The 26,779-nt window shown below is 43.7% G+C and overlaps 1 protein-coding gene across 6 annotated transcripts in view; it reads right to left on the bottom strand.

Annotated features, from left to right (window-relative positions):
• Nucleotides 1-25,800, bottom strand: part of SMOC1 (SPARC related modular calcium binding 1) — a 136,830-nt gene extending 111,030 nt beyond the window's left edge. For 2 of the 6 annotated variants that reach the window (XM_061380303.1, XM_061380308.1), the window contains exon 1: nucleotides 25,509-25,798. In XM_061380303.1, coding sequence (XP_061236287.1) covers nucleotides 25,509-25,613 — 105 coding nt within the window. In that variant the 5' untranslated portion in view covers nucleotides 25,614-25,798. Of the gene's footprint in view, nucleotides 1-24,101; nucleotides 25,302-25,508 lie in introns of those variants that run through there. The other 4 variants (XM_061380305.1, XM_061380309.1, XM_061380306.1 and 1 more) reach the window with 4 other exon arrangements.
• Between the last annotated feature and the right edge of the window lie 979 nt (nucleotides 25,801-26,779).

Raw genomic sequence — 26,779 nt, 5'->3', positions numbered from 1 at the left:
AAGAGATTCTTCCACCCCTTTGATCAGGACCAGCCCACCAAAAGCAGCAGTACTACAAACCTGAACACACTGCTTTTCCCATTCACAGTCTAGTTTCACTAACTGGAATACAGGATGCAAGAGCCACAAGCAATCTGTCCTGAAAGAAATACATACCACACTTGAACTGCAGAGGTATCACTAAAGGTCTGTTTCGAGGCCCCTAATAAGCAACTGATCATAAGCTCCTACAATAACTTTCTTCACAGATGTTCTGACTACTGAGCCAGGTATTTAGCAATGCCCATGTATGCAAAGGATGTTTATCCAAATACAGACCTTACTTTCATTTTCTGTCGAGTCAGATATTATAGAATTAAACTAGTAGTCAGAAAACTGTAGGTAGCTGCATGGAAAGCAATTTCCGTAAGTCATGGCAACAACAAAACTTAACGAGGGAATTCGTTTGAGGTTTTTCCAACAGCTTGCTTCTGGGAGGATTTATTCTATGGTCATCATTAGCAGAACTGTTCACTGACCTCTACATTTCCTCCCTACATACTGTCTGCACTGGGTTCAATTTCTGGAAGGGTATCTGTGGCCTAAGTACAGGGAACTGGGATTCTCAAGTCCACCGACCTCTTCAGTTTACCAAGCTTAAATTTTCCTTGCTAAGAAGAGCAGAGCAGTGTTGCCTGAGAAAAGCAAGTTACTTAGCCTTAATGAAGTGATACTAGTAATAAATTGGGAACACCAGAGAAATCCTGTAGCTTTTGACTGTCTTACATGGTGACAATATGTGGCACCAGCTTGGTGTTCTAGCCTCAGAGGCTAAGCATTAGCAAGGAGCTTCAACTCGGCGTTTAAGAAAAGAATATGATACCTGCAAAGAAAACTTGCAGCAAAACCAAACTGAGCATCAGGAAAGAACTGACAGAGCTTTTAAGGGGAGCTGGCAGAATGGCAAAGGAAAGCCCAATACAAAAGACACAGAATATTTAACTGTGAAGCTCTTTCCTAAGTTTGCAAGAGGTTTTCAAAACGATGCCCCCAACAAAGGTTGTTTTAAATGCTCTCATCTCTAGCAAACCCAAATATGGTTGGTGAGGAATGATGTCTATCTGCTTGAGCCTTTCAGTCCAAGTCCCTTGTCCACAGTCTTCTGCAAGATTCAGCTCCTTGCATTTTACAATAAAGAGGAAGCAATGCCAAGAATAAGCTTTTCACTTCTGAGATGTTTTTGAAGCAGAAAGGACAGCACATCTAGCACCAAGGCAGGTCACACAGTCACTCATCTAGCTCTTACCTCCCTCCCCCTCTGTAAGAACACATAACATGGCAAGCATGTGCTTCTGCAGCAAACCAGTATAGCAATTACCATGAATTCATTTTCAGACACTTAATGCCTACAAATAAGCAGCCCAAAATAACTGAAGATTACAGAAAATAGTGAAAGACTACTGCCATCTCAGGCATTCAGATAATTTGTTAGGCCTCTTCAGCTGGTAACCTACAGGCTGCATCCATCCCCCAACACAGCTGAGTAATCTCTCGCCACTCAGCAATCTTACTTTTTGCACTGGGGCTCTGGGGTGCAGCAACATGGTGCTGAGGGAAAAGGCAAGTTCTATCATATTAGCCTGTCCCTTGAATAATCAGCACTTCTAAGTGAAAGAGTATTGCTGTATACCAATGCAGTGGGAAGAGTGTTCCCAGTTACAGCTTCAGTACCCAGAAGCAAAGAGAGGGACACACCTGTGCTTCCTTCCCAAGGCATTGCTATTTCGGAGGCTGCAAACCAGCCTCAAGGCATCAGTGTGGGACTGCCTCAGGCAATCAGAGACTTACACACTAGATACACTCCCCTCCTCATTGTCCTCACCCTCAAGCCCTTCTCCATCTCCTAATGGCCAGTAGCTTCACTACATACTACTCCCCCAGTTCTCTCCCCAGCTTTGGCATTCACCCAACCATGCGTTTCCACCCTGACCAGTCCAAAATCCTATTTGCTCTCTGAATTACGGGCAAAGGACTACACTTGCCTACATCAGCATCTTTATCAGGTTCCTTAAACTCCAAGCGAACCCTTTATCTGAAATGAAATTGGTCTGGCACCCGTCTACTCCCCCACCCCTTTTTCAGATTTATGAAAAAGCATAAGAAAAGCACTTGCCACATGAGTGACAAGGAACATTGTTTGGAGGAACAGTTTTTCAAATGTAAGAGCAAGAATGTACTCTATATAAGTGAGGACATACAAAACCTTCTAGTGTATCTTATTCCAGCTTTTACCAGACTGCAGAAATTATGTTGGACAAGTTTCTTTTCTTTAGTTCCCAAACAGATACAGACACGAAAGCACCCCAGACATTCTTTGCTCTTGTTTGAGCTTTAAGGCAGAGATTCTCTTAGGTGCTGTACAACACACGAACAAGAATAATTTGAAGTCCTGTTTAAGAACAAGAATGGCCAGGATCCCATCAAATTCAACAGGATACATACTTGGCTGCCTCTTACAAAATGAAGACGACTTATTAAAAATATCAGTCTAAAACATCACCTGTTCTCTTGGCAGGGCCTGAAAACATCCCTCATTAACTGGAAATTGCAGTAGACATTGCCAAACAGCTGTTTAATGGAGAATATATTACAAACATGCTGTGCAGCTTCAGAGATTTTGCACTTCTAAGACTTCTTTTATCTGTGGACTACAGCATGTTTACTAGGAGAAAGGCTCCACCACATACCTGTAAGGCAGGCATTAACCCACCCTAGGTGAAAAGCTTTAGAGATGGTAACTCACTCAAGTTCACAAAACAAACCAGTAGAAAAGATAAGAGAGCACAAGCTATCACCATTCTCCAGGCCTCAGAAAGCTATTCTCCCCCAGCCTCCAGTCATGTTCATAGTTACCCACCAAAAGCACATCCAAGAAGAGTACAGTAATGCACCACTGTGGTTAGATGCAGTACGTAGTTAACTCCTTACGCCTCAGAGCTCCTTCCTCTTCCCTCTGAGCAATTATAGCTGTGAAAGAAACACAGGCTTCACTTATATGCAGCGTTGAACTATAATGAATGAAGCATTTGCTGGTGCAGCTTGGCTATCTAACATAGGTAATGAATGAATATACTGGATGAAAGTGAATGAAACAGTGCTACTGCTTTCACCTAATCAGTACAGTGAGCAACATTCAATAGTGAACAGTTAAACAAGAATCTATCACTGTTCTTTTATACCACTGCATGAGTTGTCCCTCACTAGTGACAAGAGAGAACACCACTATGCATTGTCTGAGATTTTTCATCCAACAAGGAAAGGTTAGGTAAAGATAAGCAAAAGGTGGTACAAAAGCTAGAGTCAGTCCAGTTGAGTGAATATATTACATGCTTATTCTGGAGTTGCTTGCCTGGGCTTTTAAAGAAGTTACATGTAAACTAATCTCTTAAGTCTAAGAGTTAAGTGGAATTTGAGACTCAAACCCATGCAGCTGTAAGAGTAACATGCTACAGTTTTCCTTATAAGATTAAGTTATAACTAACTTCATTAGTAGCTTACTTAAAACAGTAAGAAGCTGACCCTCAGTAGAGAAGGGGCAAGTTACTCCTCTATTGGCCTAAAAAGGCCTGCTCTCTCTCCCACAATAGACAGTACCTTCCCCCTCAAAGGAGAGGGGTCAAAACACAGTAGAAATTCAACACTAACCTGATGCTCCAAGTTTGACAGAGAGACTTAGATTGTCCATATAAGACTCTGGAGCTTTCCATCACATTTGACATGTTTACTCATTGTTTGAAAGGCTTGAAAATCCTCTTAAGTTACCTAATCACATCCTGTGACAAGCTGAAGATACTTGACATTCCTCCCTTCCCTTTCCCCACCTTTGGGGCAAGCTAAGTGTAAACATGGCACCAACCCAACTACAGCAGAGCTAAGTACCATTTAGGATCTCAAAGGAGTACCCTGTGCCCTCAGAGGTTAGCACAACACAGGAGGTCCAGGCACTGTCCCTTACCATCACCTAACTGGCCTGCTGGATATAAAGCACTGAGAGAGGAATGAAGAATGAGTTTGTTTTCTATTCCAGTACTGGCACTTCCTCTAAACTGCAAATCTAGAAACCATGGCAGCTCCTTTGTAAAAGAAAAAAATCACTTATCTATCTAACTAGGAATGGGAAAAGGATAAGACCCCCCCAACCCCCCTCCCCAAAACAAGCAATGGGACAGCATATGCAAAAAGGCAGAGACCCCCTTCTAATTTTCATTTTACAAGGGGCAAACAAGAGAGGAGCCAGAAAAAGTAGCCAGTCTGATGTGGCATTTAATTCTCAAGATGACTCAGAGCCTGCATAGATTCTTCCTGAAAATTTCAGGGCAATTCCTTTGGACTGCTCCCACTCTGAAAATCTGTGGCAGAATATACACACTGCTGACAACGCAGCTTAGTATACTTATGATAGGAGGAGAAGATGAAGCAAGACTGCTGTTAACATCACTCCCTTTCACTGAGAAACCCACTCAGATGCTGACAAGCTCAGAGTTAAAAACATCAGATCTGAGGCATGTACCTTTGTGAAAGACAAACAGATACAGGATTTGGCAGATGCACCCAAGCCAGCTCCTCAAAGATACTACAGAAGTTGCACCCAGCTTCAGCAGCTGTTTTGCCATCTCAGTATTACTCCTCCCTATTCAGCACAGGAGTGTCCACCAAGTTCAATATCAAACAGGACTGGATAACGTCAGGAACATGTAGTATCCATGATAAAACCAGAAGATGAAGAGTCCAATTCACTGCTTAATCATTGAAGTACAGAACTGATGAAACAGTGGTTGAGAGCCTTAAAGGATTCCCTCACCTGCTAAATAATGATTCCATTGCTAAACCTGAGCAGAAACCTCACGAGTTTTTATCTTTACCCTGGACAAATCCAGATTGTACAGACCAAAGCAGCTGTCAGCATCTACTTAACCCCTCGGATGCCTAGCCGTGTCTGCACAGAAGTACTACATGGCAAGATAACTTCAGATACTTTGGAACTAGGAAACACGAAGCTGCAGGAGGCAGGATAGGGAACAGAGAGACACCAAGTCTGTTCAACAGCTTTATTATCTTCTTACTGAAGTAAACCAACAACTGAACTGAAAAAAGAAGGATTAGGCAAGTATTTTAGCAGCTATACATCCACTGTATTAGTATAGGACAAGGTATCCTTAATTTTTTTTTTTACAAGCCTGTGATATACTTCATTGAAAAGTTACTCAAGATCCTAAACCTAAGGAAATTAAATCCTTCAGTTCTTGGGACAAAGCCTTAACACACTGGGAGAGCACCACTTCAAAGAACACAATCTAAAGAGAAAAGACAAGTCTTGCTGCATTTTAGGCTGCTTTTTTTTTTTTTTAACCATGTTGAAGCTATTTAGAAATTCTTTAACTTAAAACACAACCTGAGAAAAATTACCAGAACAGAGATTCTCCAACCCACAAGCACACTCAGATGATACTAAGTCTTCAAAAGCCAGATGAATAACCCAATCTTTGTTCATTCAGTACAATCTACTAACTACAACTTCCACTGCTTTTATTAGTTGCTTCCAGATGTAATTGCTCAATTTCCAGTTCAAAGCACTTTATACTAAGCATGCAAGAAAGCCATCTATGAGATACCTTATCAGTATGCTGCACACCAATGCATACACCTCCAAATGGCACAAACAGCCAATTAATTGTATCATTGGTCAGGCAGACTATTCAAGTGGAATTAAAGCATCTAATTAACTTTCACCAGCAACACACAGAATGAAAGTTGTACCACCTCATCATTATTAGAAGCCACAGTAAATTTAAAGATCAGATTTAAAGGCAAGAGTCTTGCAAGCAGTTTTGATCTTGAAAACTCCTTAAGGCATATTCCAGTTTTCCTTCTTGGTTGTAAGCAAAGGCAGACAGCCTACTTGCCACAAAACACCTTTTTTACTCTCTATAGCCACACAAACACTGAACATCCCAGGTTTTACTCTTCAAAAGAACAAGAAACAGAGAGCACCCGGGCAGCAGTATTTGAGGCTGTTAGGAGCTCGCACCTGTAGCTGATTTGCTCATACAAACCTCCCACTGCTCTGAGTCCCCAAGCCTGTACAGTCTTCCAAGGCTCTTGCGAGGTAGATAGTGGCGTGCATTTTATTCCCACGATGTGAGGTAAAACAGGGTTTAGCCTCACACTGCGGATGTGGTTCTGCACTGTGTAGTTCTTAAAGTCTGTCTTGACTAGACTCCTATTTTAGTGTCAGAGCATCTGATTCTTTTCTTAAAACTCAGGCTCCTACAGAAGAGAACGTTGAAACTCTTCTGCAGTTGGCATCTCAGAGAAGGCTTATTCTTAGCCTAAAAGGGCAAAAGCACCTCCTGATCTCTCTTATGGAATGCTTGCAGAAGTAATATTTTAATAACTCAAGCCGGGAAGTATTCCTTGGATGTTTTCCTTTGTTCCTTCTTCTATAGTTAGAGCATAGCGGTGTCCCTAGAACACAAACCTGCGACTACCTCTTTCTGTAGAGCAGAACACCTGAGGTTGGTGTTCTAGGTAACAAGCCAGCCATTCCTTCTACAGGTAAAGCCACTAGAGGGCATTGACAATTACTTTGAAAATAGGATTCAGTGTGAGAGACGGTCCTTGCTCTATAGGAAAGTCAGAGACTTCGAGTTGAGAAAGCCAGTACTAAAGTCCTCTGCCCACGGGGATCTATCTCATCGCCACTTGGATGCTCATGCCTAGAACACCAAAGACATCCCATAGTTATCATACCTACCTTAATGCAAGATTTTAACCCTTAGCTTATGTCGAATTCACTTCATCAAGTATCTTCCCACCCTCCACACCACTACGTATGGTGGTCAAGTTTTTGCCATCTCATTTAAATTGTTTTGCTAATTTGAAGGACAAAGCATTTCTGAGCATTCTCTGCCCCATCTGCAAACATTAAGGCTGTCTTCCTCCCTTCCAGGTTAAGTTCAATGCTGATACATGTTCCAGACCTACTTTCTTTATTCCCATCAAGTGCTGTGTTCACAGTTGCAGCATGAATGCTTTAACACACCGTGTTTACATACACCCATGACAGATTTTCACTTTCACAGGCTGCAAACCTAAACAAGGAGAACTGAAAGCAACTGACAATCCTGCATTCAGATTTAACAAGCAACAGATGAGCAGAGAAGCCACGCACTCAGCTGAATTATCGCGCTGCTCTATTTCAAGCTTGTTCTTAAATATTTGACAATGGAGAATAAAAAGCAGCTGTCAAGAACCTTGCACAAGTTGGCCATGAACTTAATAGCGAAGAGAATGTAAATGTTAAAAGCATGTCCTAGCTAGGCTAAATCTAGTTCATCACACTCATAACTGAGGGCTCAGAGTTTCCTTTCGCTGTTCAGACAAATATCTTTCAGGGTATACACTGGACCAAACCTAACCATGAAAACCATTTGAAAATTCAGTTTCCAGAGTTGCATATAACTCGTCCAGATTCTGAGGAGCCATAACATTCTCTTAAGTGCTGCTTCACATCCGACTTGAAAACAGCTTTTCCAGGGCATCACACAACAGTGTCATAACCGGTGTGATACAATCACATTATTCCAGGAGTTGCATCTTCCCTTGTACAGTTTAATAAGTGGGAGTACACCATGACAAAGGATGCCACTTTAGAGTACTTCCAGGAAGCCCACACAGCTCCAGAAAGTTCAGGCAATACTCTTATCTAATCATAGGCATGTTTCCTACAGTTGTTGGCAAAAGTGGGCATCCTTGCAGACTTAAAAAGTACACAAACAATTTGGATCTACCCACACCACTATACCAGGTATGGAGGGAAAGCCTCCAGACAAGTAGCAGGATAAAACTAATTATAATGCTAAGCTTGGAACATACGAGTTACCCCAGATCTCTGCTGGAGAGATGTATAGTTTTCTGTTAGCAGATAAGTACTTGTAGATAGCCACTATGGATGCTTATAACAATCCTGGACAACTCTGGTGTTCAATTTTACCTACACAAATTACAGTGTAGGTAGAAAGCTCTGCCAGCACAGGACACCAGCGAAAGTGTTCCTATTTCAAAAGTAGAGAGATTTGCCTTCAGCTGAAATTAGCCAAGACATCTTAACTATTCTCACATTGAACTGGTCTTCCTCATTTCACATTAACAAATAAATAATTTACTATTGCTTTGAGATATATACCCTATTCAAGGGGGTGGGAGGGAATACATCCTCCCCATTCAACAAGCTTTATGCAGAGCTTCAGCCTACCCTATCTTTTAAAAGCTAAAGAAATGGTTTGTCTTATACATCCTTGAAATTAAAGTTACTCCTCATGCATGCAAGACTGCACTTACACTTGGCAGGAACATCACAAAAGAGCACTGCAACTCTTGACACAAGTTGAGGTGGAGTGGGAATCTATGATATTTATTTTTTTTAGTAGATGTCAACATTTGTTCCTATTTGCTGCTATTGTGGTGGGTACAAGTTATGGCTTTGCTAAGGAGACAAGGGTAGGAAGCATAACTGTAAGTATAGCTCCCAAGCATTCTCTACAGGACAGGAAAGCAGTGTTTTATCTGTACAGTTTAACTTGTAGCAGAGACTCAGAGCTGTAATGCCTTTTTTTCACTGGGACTATATAATAAGACAGCATTAGAGTTCGTAACTAGCACTTCCAGGCTTTGCCCAAAGCTCTTAAGCACAGGTCTAGGATTTACCACACATTGTGCACCTACTCAGTGTTCATAAGCCACATTATTGCCTCTTGCTTATGACTAATACCAGGTACTATTACTGAACCAACATCTCCAATCCAGAGATGTGCAAACAGTCCAACTATGGGTGATGGGAAGAGCTAATAAACTCGTCTTTGAGAGCAGGTAAGACACTGGGCTCCTGAAACAGAAGGGATGCACCTACTATCAATGTCAATTGAGTGTCCAGTCTCCAAAAGACAAGTTGCAAACGGCCACTGTTTGTTTAATCACTGTGCTTTTAGAGACTATTCCGAAAGTTAACTTTATTCAATTCACTAGTACGTTGCAGGACACAAACAGCTGAATTAGCCTGATAACTAGCCAGTAGATACAGAAAGATCCCATTTTCTGCATGGTTCATCCTTACAGCCAGCACAGGCCAGCTATCAGGCACTGAAGTACCATGAGAGCTCCTGTAGTATCAACTACTAAGAGATGTCACTGCTTCAGCCAGGAGTCTAGAGCTGTGTAAACTGCCTTCAGTAGCTGTCCTTCTTCCAGACTTGACCACCAAGGCAAATGACTAAATCCAGCTCCAGCTATACAACTGGCAAGCAAAATTTGTCAGTCCTGTCACAGGATGAAGTTGTCTGGCTGTAGCTCACAGCAGACCAAAGCAACAAGTTCAACACACAGAGGGGATCTGAAAATACACTCAAACATGGGCTTGGAGACAACCAACAGTATGGATGCAACATAAACGATTGTTTATGGGTTGAAATGACAGGAAGCTGTTACAGCTCAAAAGTACACACATAAGCTTGTTGTCTGTTGCCCTTAACCGCCAACAATCTTAACTCAAGCAGTTATGCTTCTACACAGAGGACAATTTTTAATTTTTTTTCATAATTGCTTTATTTTATTTAAAGCTTGTACTTTCCACAAAATCCTGCCAAAAGGCAGCAAGCAATGCAAGAAAGGAAGCACAGTTTTATTAGTGCTTTAAAGTGTAAGGTCAGTAAGTGTTTATGAATTACTGCAGTAGCATAGCCTTCATGAGGCTTTGAGAAACAATTTCATAGTGACCTAAACCCTCAGATTAAAATGTTAGAGAAGCTGGCAGACTCTGGGAACTTAAAAAGGTTTATTTTTATCCTGTTTGGTGACTGTGACCAAGTTATTGCTTGCTGTCCAGCAAAGACATAATTTAAAGACAACTATCGAAGAAAAGTTTTAGCGCCAAGCAACAGTAAAAAAAGCTTTCTAAGGGATAACAGAAGAAGTTTTGGTCTTTGACATACAGGATATTTAAGTAGGAACCTAAGTATTTGGGCAGTATGTTTTCTCTGAAGCTACTTCTGTTCAAGTTCATATTCCTTTCCACCATGAAGCACAGAGCACTGGTACTATTACATGTCAAGTTTCAGCACCTGCAACTTGAACTCCAATAGAAAAAAGCTGCTCACAAATTAAAACTGGTGTAAATTTTTATCATGATTCTATCCCTCAATTGACAGCACTGACATAACACTAGCTAGGCTTTTTACTGTTAAGTGCCAAACATATTGTATTGGATTTTCTTGGTAAGGTTTTGGTAGCAGGTAGCTTCTGTAAGGCGTAAGGTGGCTTCTATGATAAGCTACTAGAAGCTTCCACCACATATCCAATAGAGCCAATGCCAGCCGGCTCCACAGTGGACCCACCAGTGGCCAAGGCTGAGCCCATCAGCAATGGTGGTAGCACCTCTGGGATAACATGGTTAAGAAAAGTAAAATGTTACTGTGGAGGACCAGTTGCAGCCAGAGAAAGAGGGAGAGTATGTGAAAGAAACAGCTCTGCAGACGTGAAGGTCACTGAAGGAGGAGGGAGAAGAGATGCTTCGGGAGCACAGAGGTTCCCCTGCTGCCCATGGTGCAGACCACAGTGAGGCAGGCTGTGCCCCTGCATCACATGGAGGTCCGTGGTGGAGCAGGGGATATCACCTGTGGAGGACCCCTCACTGGAGCAGGGGGATGTCCAAAGGAGCCTGTGACCTTGCAGGAAGCCTGTGCTGGAGCAGGCTCCTGACAGGACCAGTGGAAAGAAGAGCCCATGCTGGAGCAGGTTTGCTGCAGGACTTGTGACCCCATATGAGCGCCACACTGGAGCAGTCTGCTCCCAGAGGGCTGCACATCATGAAGGGACCCACACTGGAGCAGTTCATAATGAACTGCAGCCCATGGGAAGGACTCATATTGGAGAAGTTTGTGAAGGACTGTCTCCCATGGAAGGGACTCCAGGCTGGAGCAGGGAAAGTGTGTGAGGAGTCCTCCCATGAGGAGGAAGGAGCAGCAGAGAACATGTGATAAACTGACTGCAACACCCATTCCCATCCCCTGCATTGCTGAGGGGGAGAAGGTAGAAAATTGAAAGTAGAGCTGAGAAAGGAGGAGTGGGGGAAGGTATGCTTAAGATTTGGTTTTCTTTCTCATTATCCTGCTCTCATTTGGTTAATATTAAACTAATTTCCCCCAGCTGAGTCTGTTTTGCCTATGATGCTAATTGGTGAGTGATCACTCCCTGTCCCTATCTCAGCCTATGAGCCTCTCATGATGTATTCTCTCCTCTGTCCAGCTGAGAAGGGGAGAGATAGAGCAGTGTTGGTGGGTACCTGTTGTCCAGCCAAGGTTAACCCACCACATGTGCTCTCATCAGGGAATCAAAGCATGGGGCCTTGTCCATACCCAAGGGTGCAGAACACTAGATCCAGATGCTATATAGATGTTCCTGTAAGTTTCCCAGGTTGAAGTTTGTGGGGAGTTGCAAAATCTGGCAAAACTCCTTTTTCGGAATTATTTAGTACCAGAACTAGTAATAGTACTTCTTTCCATTATTAACTATGTGCTCTCTTCCTCTTCCAAAGAGGGAAAATTAAAAGCCAGTCCCTAGGTTTGGCTGCAACAGCATTGCAATGCCATGCCAGATTTTTAGAGGCTCCTTAAGGAGCCATAACCTGCAGAAATTAATAGCATGTAGGTGCTCAAGTTCCTGTGGGATTTAGCACACATCACCCACCCAACTCACTGCCAGAGAACTTGCATCAGTACCCTGTGATCTAAAACTTCAGTAGTTTGTAGAATCCCAAAGCACTTCTCAAGTAAGGTGATCAGGCCTTCCCTTACTATGGAAGTCACACAAATGCCTGCAAAGCAGCTATTCACAATCAGTACAGAACCACAGTACTCTGGAAGCAGAGCACTCATATGGGAAAAAAAACAGAACAGCACAATCAATACTGAAATCTACATTCATGTGGGAACAAAACCTGAAAGTACTCAGCCAGTCTGATGCTACATAGAATCATAGAATGGTTAGGGTTGGAAAGGACCTTTAGATTATCAAGTTCCAACCCACCTGCCATGGGCAGGGACACCTCACACTAAACCATATCACCCAAGGCTTCATCCAACCTGGTCTTGAACACTGCCAGGGATGGAGCATTCACAACCTCCTTGGGCAACCTATTCCAGTGCCTCACCAACACCACAGAGTATGTTAGACTACATCATTTGAGTTTACGTGCACTGGTACCTTTCGCAGCAAAATCATACACAACCTCTGCAAGACATCCACACTGCCTTGAAAGGAACTGAAACAGCTGACTTCAGGGCACAACCAGTTTGACTGATGTGCGAACTCCATCTTGGTGGTAATTCCAGAAGCACAGACACATCATTGCTGACTCTACTGGAGCCCACAGTGCAGCAGATTCTTCTGAAAGATTTCAGCCCATGGGAAAGACCCATGCTGGACCAGGGGAAGAAGCGAGGAGGCTCTGGCAGCTGGGCAAGGTCAGCCAGCCACACCAGCAAAAAGAAAAGCAGAAACCCTTTTAATTTGCAGATTCCAGGCACCATTCTCACACTTTAGCTAAGAACTGCCCATGCCATTTGGTCCTGTGGATGACTTAGTGACATCTTGCTTGTCATTAGAGGTGACTGTAGCATAAGCAAGACCTAACAAATACAGGGATTGTTCGAAATCTAGAAAGGAAGCTTTCCCTAGCATAAACAAATAAACCAGCAAATAAAGCAACCAAAGGAAGGAATGGGGAATTAAGTGAATGTAAATGATTACAGTTCTGTTTAATCTTGTCATGTTGACTGACAGCTAATTGGAGGTTCTGAGCTCTCCCATCTTTCCAGGAGAACTGTTGACCTTTCAGACTGATAAAGAAACATCTGCCTTTTGTTTTTCTTTTCTACCCTAAGAGCTCATAGTGCAATTACCAGAGTGGATTCCAAGCTTCAACTAAGGCAGACAGTTGCCAGTTATTTATTCAGCCCTCCACAACTGCTTCTTTAGTAGGTGGAGTATTTTTGAATCACAGCCATTTGAGTTTTAAAATGGGATGACTTTATAATCTCACTCAGTTTCTACAAAGACTTTTCCCAAAGGCGAAATCACACTTAAAGGGAAACTTCCTACAAAGTCAAGCTCACTGTCTGAAAGCAGTAGGTCCAACTGAAACTGTTCAAGCTGAGCAGCCTCTGCATACAGCCCTAGATTTAACATAGATGTTGCCCCATAACACATCTAGAATATTCCCAAAAGCCAGATGTATATTTTAACCATCATCAGTTGATAACAAGATGACATAGGTAGCAGCAGCTTTCTCCCCCGGAAATAACCTAACACAGATGCACATCTTCCTAAGGTAAAGGGAAATTTCCTGGTGCTTTCCCCTTCATTTCAGGGATCTAGAGCCGCAAGCCACATGCTCAACATTAATAAAAAGCCAGAAAGCAGCTTGACAAGAGCTTCAGTTAAAGAGCTGATACTGCAACCACAGCAAAAACAAGGACAGAGCTGGGGAATGAGAAAGAAGAAAGTACTCCCTACTCTTTGGGAAACAAATTCTTCCTCAGATCCTGTCCCCTGCCTATTTTAAGAGGTTTGCTCTATTCAGAGTTAGCAAATCCTACTGCAGTTTAGTACAGGTCATTAATAAAGCAAGCTTCATTGATGTCAGCATTTACTAACTTAAGACAGCATTTGTATCTTGCTGAATCCAGTAGTGACTTCATTCAGTTGGTTTATGTAAACAACACCAAGCACTGGTGTTAATCAGCTCACAACAAAACAAATGCCAAGAGAGTCTTGTATTTTTACATCAGCATCTGCTGGGGAAACAAAAGCCACTAGCATGTCCCACTAAAGCAATTTTAGATAAGTATGGTTCTACCTATCTGAACACTGGCATGAGATTTAACAAGATTATCTTTTCTCACTTGATCCTAATTGGTTGCCTTAGGAAATGCATGGATATGTATGAACACTAGTCAGCTATGAAGTGAAGAGTTTACACACTCGGCTTAAGTTGCTTGTAGTAATCCCTAGGTTCACTTTCTAATAAATACTAACCAGAGTCAAGCCAAAGATAACACCCTACTTTGTCCTCTTAATCTGAGGTGACCTCATCATGTCTATCATCAGCCTTCTGGCACTTCCTGAGTAGAAGTGCTTGTATTCTCCATGGTTTTATGCAAGGTGAAGACAAGGAAAGAGAAGTGAAAATCATCTTTAGCTTTTTGCTCTGACATGCTGCACTTAATCACTGCACTGAAAGGTTGGCTACATCTCTACACATGAGAGGAGTTTATCAAAGCTGAACAAACTGAAGGAAAGCAGGTCAGGTGGAAAATACACGTACAGTTTAACTTGATTTACCTGTCCCAGTGATTTCCAAAGAAAAACATGAATTCCTGAAGTTGGACTCGCCTTTGCCAGGAGGAAGGCTTCAGGCAGGGTTCAGCAAGAACTACCAAGTTCACAACTCTTCTCCCACTCTCCCTGCCCTTCCTGAACAGAGGACACAGGGTACACATCTCTGTGGGTATGGAGCATAGTTTGACAGAAGTCTGGACATAAGCAAAAAAGCTACTCAGAAGCTTTTCATCTATAGCTATTCTCAAAGTGACACTACCAGTGAGCAAGTTAAGTTGGAAGTAATTATAGTGGAGACTCCCCACTTAGGTCCGATGTGGGCATTTTCTTAAGAAAAGCAGTAATGAGCTAAGAGTTGTATGGGACACCTGAGAAGGTATCAAGTTTAGCAGTAAGAGCAGTTACTGTGATAAGAGATCTTCCTTTTTCTAATGTAGGGAAAAAGAGATATGCCTTTGGAACTCAATATTCTTTGCTACGGAGAAAACCTGCTGACAGCTAAAGTTTCTGGTGGTTTTTAAAGTTTCAATTAAAATCAAATCTTTCTCTTTGCAAATTGCATGGGATCTTCCTACTGAACTCTTCCCATCTATTCTGGCACTCCTGTGCAGGGCAGGGGAGGAAGTCCCTGGGCTAGGTGAAGCAGGTGTGGAAGCTTGGTTTAGTTTGTCCTCATGCCAGCAGAACTAGAAGCAAATCTTGGAGTCTTAAGTAAATTCTTAGGGTTCCAAAAGGAAACTTAAAAACTTCATTTACTTCTGACACTCACCAGCTATTCAAGCTAGATCAGAGTCTCAAATCCGTGGGCTTAAGATGTGTTGTCATACAACTAGGTCAATTCAGAGATGCTAAAAGGCAGGTTTTAAGAGCAGTCAAATTTACACAACTGCGGTAGGTTTTTTCCTCCCACTCAGTTCCAACTTCAGCACCAAAAAACACTGGTGTTCTAGAAAGCATTACTTTTACGGAGTGTCTCTGAAGTTCATACTATAGGCAAAACTTTATTTGGAAGCTGGGACTGATGGTGGTTTTTGGGGGCATTTTAAGTTACTTTCACATAAGAACCACACAGACATGAATCAGGATAGCTTCATCCTCTTAAGATAAGAGCTAACATAACTACATTACAGCTGTTTGTACATCAACAGATTTTACAAATAGAGCAGATGAGTTAAGGTACTTTGTCCTATGGGTGCTTTTAACTCCAGAATAGAAATCTGCAAACCATACACTCCAGTATGTTGATGAGCAACAGCTAATTTCAGTTCCAATACTGCTGCCAAAGTGCTTCAGGTAAAGAAGCATTTCTTTTGTGGTAAAGAAAGGCACAACTTCTTTCTGTTCCAAATCCAGCTGGTCTGGAACTCCCTTAGGTATCTAGCATTCACAATAAAAATCCTGAAATTCAGATAGTCTCATTGACAACAGAGGACAAAGACAAGAAAAGCATCAGCAGCCCTAGTTTCACACAGATTGATTCCTACTCCCCATCCTGTTTATCCTCAAAAGGCACCTCTACTAGTGACAACATGGCAAAAGTTGACTAGTTCTTTAAAGCTCCATCAGCCACCTTAAATGTAATCCTGATTTTCATGGTGTTGAAGTTGAGGGGAGTTCCTGCAGTTAGAGTTGAACAACCCTGCAAGTTTTAAGGGCAATAGCTTAGGTGACACCAAGTCCAGCAGAATACAATTTTTTTCTGCCAACACACTTGTTATTTCAGGGGAAGTGAGGAGAGGACAGAACCTGGCAACCTTGGAAAACTTAAGTCTTTAACAGATCCAGGCAGTAACACCAGAGCACTTTGGATCTAACTGCCCTGCCTCGATTTAAGAGTCCTTCACTTAAGAAGGAAAACCACCACCAAGTTAGAGCATAAAGCACTTTCAGGGTTCACTGTGAAGAGAATGTTCACCTCCCTGGAAGCTCCTGAAGATGAGCATCCAAAAAAAATTCATTTAGGCTGACATAATTCCAGACAATGGGTTTAACCATCATTAATACACTATCACCAAAGTATGTTTATGTCCATCTTGTTAATGTCTGTAGAAACTGCAGCTACTGCTCCTTCTACAGTTCAAGCTTAAACTACGAAGAGCAAAATGAGTGAAAGACTGCCACTGAGAGAACATCCTCAGAGCAGAGTATCACTGGAGTATCACTCAGAGCAGAGTATCACTGGCTCTACAGAGCACCTAACAAGTTAAAGCTCTGACTTTCAATCCTGCACCTAAAAGTATGATTCCTGCTCCTAAAAATGCTGGCTGTACCTGGGTAATAGTACAGTTGTAAAGATGGCTCATAGACACTGATGACATAGGAGGCATACTGGCAGCAACCCTGATAAAAATTCATAGCAAATGCCTTCAATGCTTACCCTCTTATGGAAAGCATGAGCCATTCATTAGGAAGCACAGCCACCACTGATGTATTTTTCTTCCACCATTAGGTATTATCTATTCAAATAAGCAGTTGCCATTTTGCCAGCACTTCAGTTTTACCTAGAAAGGGAAGGACAGCATCTCTAGAATAACCTGAGGTCTTTAGGTACAGCATCATTATCTTACAGTCAAGAAGTAAACCTGTAGACTTGTACACATGAGCAGTGTACTTAAGATATCCTGCTTCTGAAAGCAATTGCCATGGGGTAAGTTAAGCTCCAGCATGGTAGGTTTTTGCATCTTGCATATTTTTCAGGACTATTTCGGACGGATCGCATCTGAGGGCAAATATCACCAGCAGCAGCACCAAGAATCCAATTGGTTACAGTTTACCGTAACAGGAGGAAGATATGGCTGCAGTACTGCACTGATGGCTTACATCAGATCCCTCACCTGACAGAACTCCAAAGCCTTGGAGGTAGATACTGGTATTGGTTTTAATTTTAAAGGGTGCAACAAGTTTTTCCAGATTCACAAATTTTTAGATTAAGACACAGAAATGGAAACAATAGCAGTCAATCTCTATAACTGCGTAGCGAAAAAAAAGCCGTGTTCATTGCATGAACAGCCCAGTTAATTTTATATGCTATCAGTCTCATGGACTTCAGCCTTCGAAGTACTTTGTCTCCACTAAGACAGAGAAATGTACACATTAAAACTCACCTTTCACTTACAAGTTTGGAGCAGATTACCCTCTAGTGTTCCAGATACATGCACATTTTTAAAAGCTACTTTTGTACACAGCTTATCTACTTCTGCAACACCTGCCTGCTCATTTTTAAAAGCAGAGGAATAAGCCAAATGCAAACCAAGAGTTACCACCCTTATGCATGGTAACTCGACCCAAATCAGAAGTAGCTACTTGGCTCAGACTCAAACCCCTTCATCTGGCCAGTATCCACAGACTCTTAACTCATTTAATATCCTCCACTTGGAAATTACAACCAAGAGCTTCTGGCTTTTTAGTTCTTAACTTGCACCTCATTCCACCAAGTATTTGTGTAAGCCTAAGTGTAGATTGCATGTAAATCTGCTTCAAAGAAATGGGAAGAGAAGTGGTTTGATGTACCAGCTACAGTAGGTTCTTTAATCTTCATGCTACTGAACTATCATGCTACTGATACTGCAACAAGGGATTATCATCCTATCTGCTTCTGCCTAGTGTGTATCTGGTACACACAGAAGCAAGATCTAGAGATAGTGTACATCTGGACACCTTTCCTAGGCATGTGTCCTTGTTGTACATGAAAGGATACCATTACCTTTACCAGGTTTAGCACCTAAGGATGCTTCCTTATCTATTGGATTTCTGGTTCACTCTCCCTCTATATCAGAGGTAACCACACTGCTGCTTCTGCAGCCCAGGGAGCAGCCACGAGTCCACTCAGTTTCAATACGACCGCAGAACACAAGATAGTTACCTTTACATTAAGGCTGCATTGTTTTAATTTGCTGGACTATCAAACCTTAAAGCATTAGAATTGTAACTGAATCACACAGAATCACAGAATCCCAAGGGTTGGAAGGGACCTCAAGAGATCATCTAGTCCAACCCCCCTGCAAGAGCAGGGTATCCTAGAGTACTGACGGATCAAATTATCTCATATTTCAGGTTCTCTGTATAACCAAAGAACAAGTTCTTAACGCAGAATTCTGGAACTCCACAAGAGTTCAGAACAAGCACTATTCCATGCATCAAAACAAGCCTAAGTACAGCAGCTAAGCTTGTAAGTGGATTCTTGTCAACAGAAAGCAGAGTATTGCTTCCCCATGCAAATTCAGTGATTGATCTCAAACACAGAACAGGGAAGATAGCAGGAATGGATAAAATTTTCCACATCCCTTCCAGTCTATAACCTAGCTAATACAGAGGACTGGCAGCCAAGAGAAACTCTGAAACAGAATCTGCCCACTTAGTGTTTGGAAGCTCTCCTCTCTAGTTGAGGATCAGCACTTCCCTCTGGATGCAGTTCCAACTATCATCAACTGGACCAGTGGCCAAGAAAAAACCCCAGCAAGCAAGTTACTTCATCTGTCCTACTTCCCCATCTTCCTTATTCCTATTGCACCTTCCCTTGTACTTCCTAACATTCTTTCCATCAAAAGCTCACCCACGAGAAAGCCCTCACCTTTATCAGCAATTCAACCCCAGCTTTAAGCAAATATCTCAGTGGCAGAACACCGGTCTTCTTCCACTCTGAAAAAGGTGAAGTTACATCCTTTCACTTTGCCATAGGACTCAGAATAGGAAAAATATTAGGCCAATGCTCTTCTAAAATTAAATTTGATCCACTACTAGACCGACAAGGGCTATCATTTTACAGCCAGTCTCAATAAATTCAGTTTATGCCTTGTACAGAAAGAATGGTGCATGCATACAGTTTGCTTCTTCCCCCTTAGCCACTCCAAGTCAGTGTTTGGGGCAAGACAACCAGTTTACAGAACCATGACACATGGTCTGAGTGTGTACTCAGGTACTGAGCAGCATGGTACTCTGTGACACTCACCCATATATTATTGCACTGCTCACATCCATTCACATTCTTCATCCAGAGGCAGTAGTCTCCTCAGGAACTCCAGCTCCAGCCCAGGAGAGGAGTCTGGGTGTCCATGGCAGAGGAAGTTATCTGCCTACACACACCAGTTTCTGTATGGCTTCCTCCACCTGCATGGAAGAGTCTGCCAGCAGCAAGGTGGGCAGCTTGTCTAGGCTTTGCTGCCAGACTTCACTCAACAAAGCCCTGAGCCAACCTTTAATGATACAGCCTCTGTTCCTATAGAAACAAGTGTTATTTTCCCATCTCTAGGAACAGGCCTTGAGGGGAAGCATCTAAGCTTGCTCTCATTTCACACCTACCACTCATTTCCCCACTGCATAGCTACACGCCACTCCAAATGAGAACACCTGTCAGTGGGCCCTCAAAGCAGCTGGCTCAGACACAAGCCAGTGGGAGGCAAAAGTGCACAAACCCAACATGCAGGCTTGTCCTCCCAAGCAGGCTACAGCCAGAAGACTGCCAGGGAAGAGTCTGGCAGTGCCTATGGAGGGTTATGGGGGCTTCTAGGCCACTGGTCTGAGAACATGAATACAACTGGCCCAGAGAATCCAACACTAGAAACATCTGGCAGGACAGCCTTCCACTAAGGCTGTTACTGCAGACTGCCACTGGCAGTAAAGACACCACACAGAGAAAGCTTCATGGGACTCGTATGTTAGCTGCTGAGCACAAATACTAACTGCTCAAGTGAGCCAGTCAGAAGAGGGAGACAGTTACATACCACGTTCATCACATTCTGTAAGCAAGCATCTCACACTGACCTCAAACCTTACCCAGGAAAGTTCCAGTGCAGAAGCGATGCACTCACAGCAATAGCAGCCTTCAGTATTGGGGCAAAAACTTCACAAATGGAAGAGTTTCTCATAAACAAGCATAGGAAGCCTGAAGTCCTACCAATGCAAGGACAGTAGTTAAAGTTGTAACACAACAAAAAGTAGGTTTCATGGTTCAAGTTGCAAGTTATAACATCTGCTTCTCTGCCAGAACTTCATTTGATGACCAAGCAGTGAACTACCACTTCTGCACACCAAGCTTGACGCAAGGTCTGCTGTGCCACCAAGTCCCTGGATGTTGTGTCAGCACAAGGGACCTCATGGCAGCTGCTGGAGGGCTCTGAGAGGAAACCATCATGCTGTCACACAGGGCAGTGTGACAGTCAGCACAACAGCCTTCGGGGATTAGCTTCAGTTTCACCTGCATTGCTTCCATGTTTAGTTTTTAATGTGAGCATAAAGTTTATTATGCAACACTTCACTGCACTGTCAGATGTGCCAGCCCCAGAAGAGCTGGGGATTCAGCAGCCAAGCAGGAGACAAATGGGGTTTTGTTTGTTTGGGGGTTTTTTTTGACATAGTAATGTCACAATTAGTTTGAGATGGCAGGATAAGAACATCTAAGATGTTTAAACAGCAGTATTAATATTTCAGAGCTACTATACCACTGAAATGAAGTTTACAGTCATCTTAGCAATTGCTTCAGGCCATCTGGAAATGAAAGATGCCAAGACAGCATCTGCTCTGCATTGATGGCAGTGAAGATTACCTTAGTACATGACTAGTGCTAGAAACTTGAAAACTAGTCCAAGAGGTTATCACTGTAGGTGTTCCACCAACTAAAGAGCTTGCTGCCACCACCAGCGGAAATACACAAGTAGCTTCCTTCTCTGTAACAGTTCTTTTGGTGGCCAGAAATCTTTCATTAGCAGCAGATCCTCATTAACATGAGTGAGATATTCTCATAGCCAACACAGAAGCTCAGGCAGTTAAAACACCAACTCTAAGACTACACAGAGCAAGTCGGATCCTACAGTGTTTTTCCCATTTAGAACAGGACCCACTATTTCAATACTAATGTAACAATGTTTTAATAATCTGCCATACAAGAATTAATACCTTTTCTCAACACAGTTGAATAATGTATAAAAAGAAAGATCGGTTTCTTTGGTACATACCAAAGAATTCAGCTGTCTGACATTCAACATGTAAGTAGAAACAAGGAGAAGGAGAATTAATTAGTATAGCTCTATGTACAATTAGAGCTTCCATTTAAGCAAGAACATCTCTCACTGAACTAAAAGTGGATCTGTAACCAAAAGCTCTTTGCGATAGAGTAACAGATCTGCCCTGTTAGGGGATGCTTTATTTCTAAAGACTTGCATTTGGGTACTTACCCTTCATTAAAATTAATCTCACCAACAGTAAGGTAGTCTAAAACGTTAAAGTGCTTCAGAATTTACTTAGCAGTGTAGACTTTGGCAATGCAGAGTGATAATTAAACTCAAACCAAGAAACAAAAATGAGTCATTGAAAACCTAAGTTTTACTCATCTGCTGTAAATCTCCTTCATATGAAGCCCTCTGCTTTATATTTTTATCTTAAGTCTTTTTCCAATTTCTTCCCACCAAGAAGAACACAATCTCCCTGATTTTAACAGAGCATGTGTAAAGACATCTGCTTTGTGGAAACCTCTCTGCAGGGCTGCAGTGATAATGCACAACAGAACACAGGTGCCTTGACCCAACATGCAATGCTGCTTGCTCCTCCATAGCAAATGGCAAAGCTGCAGGAGCCTTTTCAGCACTTTTATTACAGTTCTTATTTGGGGTTCTAACTAGTAGCAGAGAATTCCCATTGCTCTGTGGCAGTCCGGTTTATGCACTGGAATCTGTGGGTATCTTCACAGTTTTAGTATCTACTACCTTCCCTTTACAACAGCACTGAACTGGAAGGTCCCTCCATCTCCAACCAGCATGCCTTTCAAGGAGGGATACGGCACATTTCCACGCATGAAACTAGGAAGAAAGTTATAGTGACTGCCCTTCCCTCCCATTTCTTAGTCCTCTGCAGTCACTGCAAGGTACAGATCCCAAATCTTCCAAAAAATCCAAGCCAGTTCCTAGCAGAGCTTTTGACTGCTGCAGTCCTGTTCTGCTCCTTCTGCAAGCACCATTCTCCTATCCTAGTATTTGTCATTACTACCACCAACAGTCCTCTGCCATAAATAGAGCAAGTTCATAATGGCCAACCATTATACTCAAAACGCAGGGGCACTACAGAGATCTATCTTTCTGAACTAGAAAGACAAAGGTCACAATTTATTGTTCAGTTGGGGGGAAACAGAGCTTAATGGCACAATCTATTTAATCTGCTATGAAAGAGTACTCCTCAAACGCACCACACAGTCGGAGGTGCAAGAGCCAGCCCAGTCAAGCTCCCCATCTATCACTTTGGGGTCAAGGAGGGGAAACAGCAAGACCTGGCTTGTCACACAACTCCAGATTTCATGCCAGCAGAGGCACGCAAATGAATAGAAAGCAAAGCCTGATTATCTCTTTCCAGAAGGCCACATCCTTCAGACAGACATTTTCCAGGTATAGCCAATTGATCGCTTCCACAGTGCTCTTTAGAACTACAACAGTAGAAATGGCCTAGCAACTGCAAAACATAGCAGAAGCTTTTCTAGAGCATGTCAAGTGAGAAAAGGAGTCACAAAACAGCCCTGGGCTTCCAAGTTACTTCTAGGACATCCATGATATTAGACTTACCATGGGGCTTTACTTAGGACAGCTGTTATTAACTGTCAGAGGGCCATAGCATAGGTACAAAAGCCAGATGTTTCCTACAGGCCACTCATGCTTCCAAGTCTAAGGGATTCATGTCACTGCTCGTAGGTTTACTGTAACAGGAAACAAGCTTGCACACCTTTTGAGTGGCTGAAGTACCCCAGCAGGCCAGTAGATACTACTGCACTTGTAAGCTACCTCAGTATTTAAGTAATCACCTTGAGCTAGCTCACTTTATCCAAAAGTTTGATCCCTTGTTGACACAGGAGATCTAGATACTTATTTCTCTTCAATACCCCTAATTTTTCATCTTTTTTTGCAAACAGTAGCAAGCCATACTCCCCTGCCTACGCATTCAGTGACAGCACTGGCTCCCTAGCTTATCAGCAGTACTGCAGTAGTAAGAGGGAAATTTCCAGGGGAAAGACCAAGAAGCTGCTTTAAGTGTTGTTGATGCTCATTTAAACTCACTGAGTAGGATAAAACACTGCTGTTCACCTTTGAAACCATTTCAGCTTGGAGAAATTGTAGTTCTAGTACTTACCATGAGGAAAAGTCTGAAACCGTAAACATCATAAACAGCAATTGAAAACCCAGAGGATCAGACCCCAGAACCCCAACACTGACAACCACCCCCCCTTCAATCCAGGGAAGGTTCCTGACAGGAATTGATTCTGGATCACAGGTCAGCATGAGAAACACTGGTGTAACTTGGTAATAGTCATTAAAAACTGAATAATAAAGAACGTGTACACTGGAAACTAAAGTATGGCACCTTTATACTAGCAATAACTTTACTGGCAATGTCCAGTCACTAGAACAGATTAAACTTAGGGGCTTATCATACCAGTCAACATGGTTGCAAATGAGTAAACCATACTCCCCACCTTCACATGCACTTAAGAATGACACTTAGAAGGGAGAGAAGACAGGCTTCACGAGTTAAACATCGTGGAAGTTCACAGCTTTCCATTTAAGAGCTCTTAAGTTAAAACTTTAAGAAGCTAAAACTTTAAGGCACATCCTTCTACATAACTGTAGGCATTCATGCTCACAGCTGATATTCTCCCCCAGTTAGGAAGGGAGTAACAGCAAAGTCAGTGCACTTACTTCAAGCAAAAAGTACATCAGTAGTCCTTTGTATTTGGTTTTCCACTCTCCTGAAGTAGCTCTCATTCCAAAGATGACACAGCACAGGGAGCAATTAAACTGCCTTGTAAAGTACAGTATATAAAAACAGCATACATGGAAACTGTTTGATAGACAGGCTTATTGTGCAATTATGCACTGCCATCAGGATTTTTTTATTTTGTTCTTTGTTTCAGTTGCTCTTCATTAAAGCACTTGGATGCCAGTGCTGGTGAGGGGCCATAGTCATACAGCCAGACTCTTATCACCTCAAAGCTCCTCTCTATCTGGCATCACTCCAGCTTGGAGGTTTATGTTTGATATCGGATAATGTAGATGCATGCCTAAGCACCCCTATGTTTCCCCATCTTTTACAACACGTCTCTAAGAATTTATGGCACACACTAGTTCTGATCTGCCACATCTAACAGTTGCTGTTACACATCTGTCTATAAAAGAGGCTACACAGCACAGCTGAACACAGGGACACCAGTGCAGCCAGTACACTTTCCATGGCTCTGAGAAGCATTTAATGACCAGCATGGTCAAACAGCACTTCTATTAAAGAACTGTAACATTGCACTGAAGTCCCTTATTGTTATACTTCGGCTGAGTAGGGACTCCAAAGACTCCTGGTCTTGCCCAACCATGGTGTAAGTTAATTAGGTACATTTCATGGTATTTCAGACTGATGGGTTAAGAATGCACATGGTCAATGCATCCAACACGCCTGCAGAGAGCTCAAGTTTTTCCACTTACCCAGAGCTGTACTTTTATTGCAGCATTGGCTGAAGAACAGCTACTGTTTTGCAGCTTTATAATTGAAAGCTCTTGTGCTCCTCTGTCATGGTGCTGCAGCGGTAACATTAGCTCACTGGGAGGACCATATTTAGAAAAGATGTTGGGTTCTCCCCCAGAGCAATGTAATAGTTGGGTAAGTGAAATTAACAGCCCCAGTAAGTCAAACACTGTCAGATTAAAAAAGTAGAGCTAGACTCCTACGGGGAGAAGTCTGGGCTGAAGGCATCTAGCTTTATTGCTAGGACTCATTTAATCCCTACTTGAGAACATAAAAAAAAAGTCCTAAAGCTATGCGCTGGGAACAGGGGCTACATCAAATGCAAGACCAGCTACATAAAAACACAGCCTGCTAAGCCCTCACCCTCCTTTTTTACCCCTGCAATAAATACCAACGAGTCGCTACGGTGCAAACCCTTCGTGCAGTCCGCTGCCACCCGGCTAAGACCGAGCGGGGAGGCCCCTGCAAGGGTCCGCGTCCACGGAAGCCAGTCCGGGGCGCACCCGGGGCTTCACCTGCGGCGCTGACAGGGCGCGGGGCGGCCGCAGGACAACCTGCCGCGGCGGGGCAGCCCCGCCGCCCTCACTTACCCGAGGCCCAGTGGCTCGGTGGCCGCGACCCTGAGGCAGATGCACCAGCAGCAGCGCCAGCAGGAAAGGGCGAGCCCCAGCGCAGCGCCAGGCCCGCGACACCATCGTTCCTCGGGGCGGCAGCGGCGGGGTAGCAGAGGGACAGCGGCAGGGCTCTGCGACCACCGCAGACGGCTCTCCCGGGCAGCCTCCCCTCGGGCCGGCAGCGGCGTGTCCGTCGGCTGGCTTCGCGCGCGGTGCCCCGGACCAGCTCGGGCGGCTCTGCCCTCTCCAGCCACGGCAGGTTCCCCGCCTCGGCCATGGGGATGCCCGTTATAAAGCCGCGGCGGGGCGGGGCCAGGAGCCACTGACTGAGGAGCGGACCTATCTCAGTGCGGCTGCCGCTGGCCGCAGCCAATGGTGGGGAGGCAGGGCTATTCGCCCCGCCCCGCCCTGCCAGCGCTCCCGGGCGTGAGGCAGGCGGCGCAGGTTGGCCCTGGGCGGCGCGGTGCCGCTGGCTGTCCGAAGAGGGGAGGACTCTTTCCCCGTGTCTGCGGTACCTGGAACGTCCGCGGCTCCGGTCCCTCACCGGCTGACGGGGTGCGCCGGTGCCAAGGAGCCCCGGTGGGGCTGCGGGAGACGACCCGCCAGTGCGGCTGGCACTCGCCGGGGGCCCGCCCCACTGCCCTGCTGGGCGTCCCCGGCCTGGCGCTGGCATTGGCACTCACTGCGAAGCCCTGCGGCCGGGTCAGGCCAACGAGCAAGTAAATTTGGCGTAGGAAATTACCTCACGGTCTATGTACCGTTTTCCCTCGGTTCGGCACTCTTGGGCCAAGGCTGCTGTAGAAACAAGTCGTGTCTCAGACAGTGTACGTCCTCTTGTCACCCTTTGCCGGGGCTCAAAGCGTGGCTAACCCACAAGCGCAGAGACTACCCGTCCCTGAAGATGTTGTCCTGCTTTCCCAACTGCAGAGCCAATTGCTCCATGTCACCTAGTAAAGCCTAGAGACTTTGTTGTGGAGGTGATGTGCTTGGGGTCTTTGGTAATACGTACCTTGCACCTGGAAAACCATCCCAAGATCAAGTCTGGCACCTCCTAGGCTGCATGTAGGTCCCAGTATGTATGAGCATAACCAGGCACTTGACAATGAGAGGCTTGAGAAGAAAGTGAGTGTTGCATCACACAATAAGGCTCCAAATGTGGAACAGGAAGAAAATGAAGATGCATCACCAACAGGGCCCAGCCTCTGAACACGTTTTTCTCATCAGGAGCTAAAGAGAGAGCAGTACCA

This window comes from Neopsephotus bourkii, unplaced genomic scaffold (genome assembly GCF_033783945.1).
Source record: "Neopsephotus bourkii isolate Nb327-2 ecotype Australia unplaced genomic scaffold, CSIRO-AGI_Nbou_v1 NB_1792, whole genome shotgun sequence".
Taxonomy (NCBI): domain Eukaryota; kingdom Metazoa; phylum Chordata; class Aves; order Psittaciformes; family Psittacidae; genus Neopsephotus; species Neopsephotus bourkii.
This window is presented reverse-complemented; position numbering and strand designations above follow the sequence as displayed.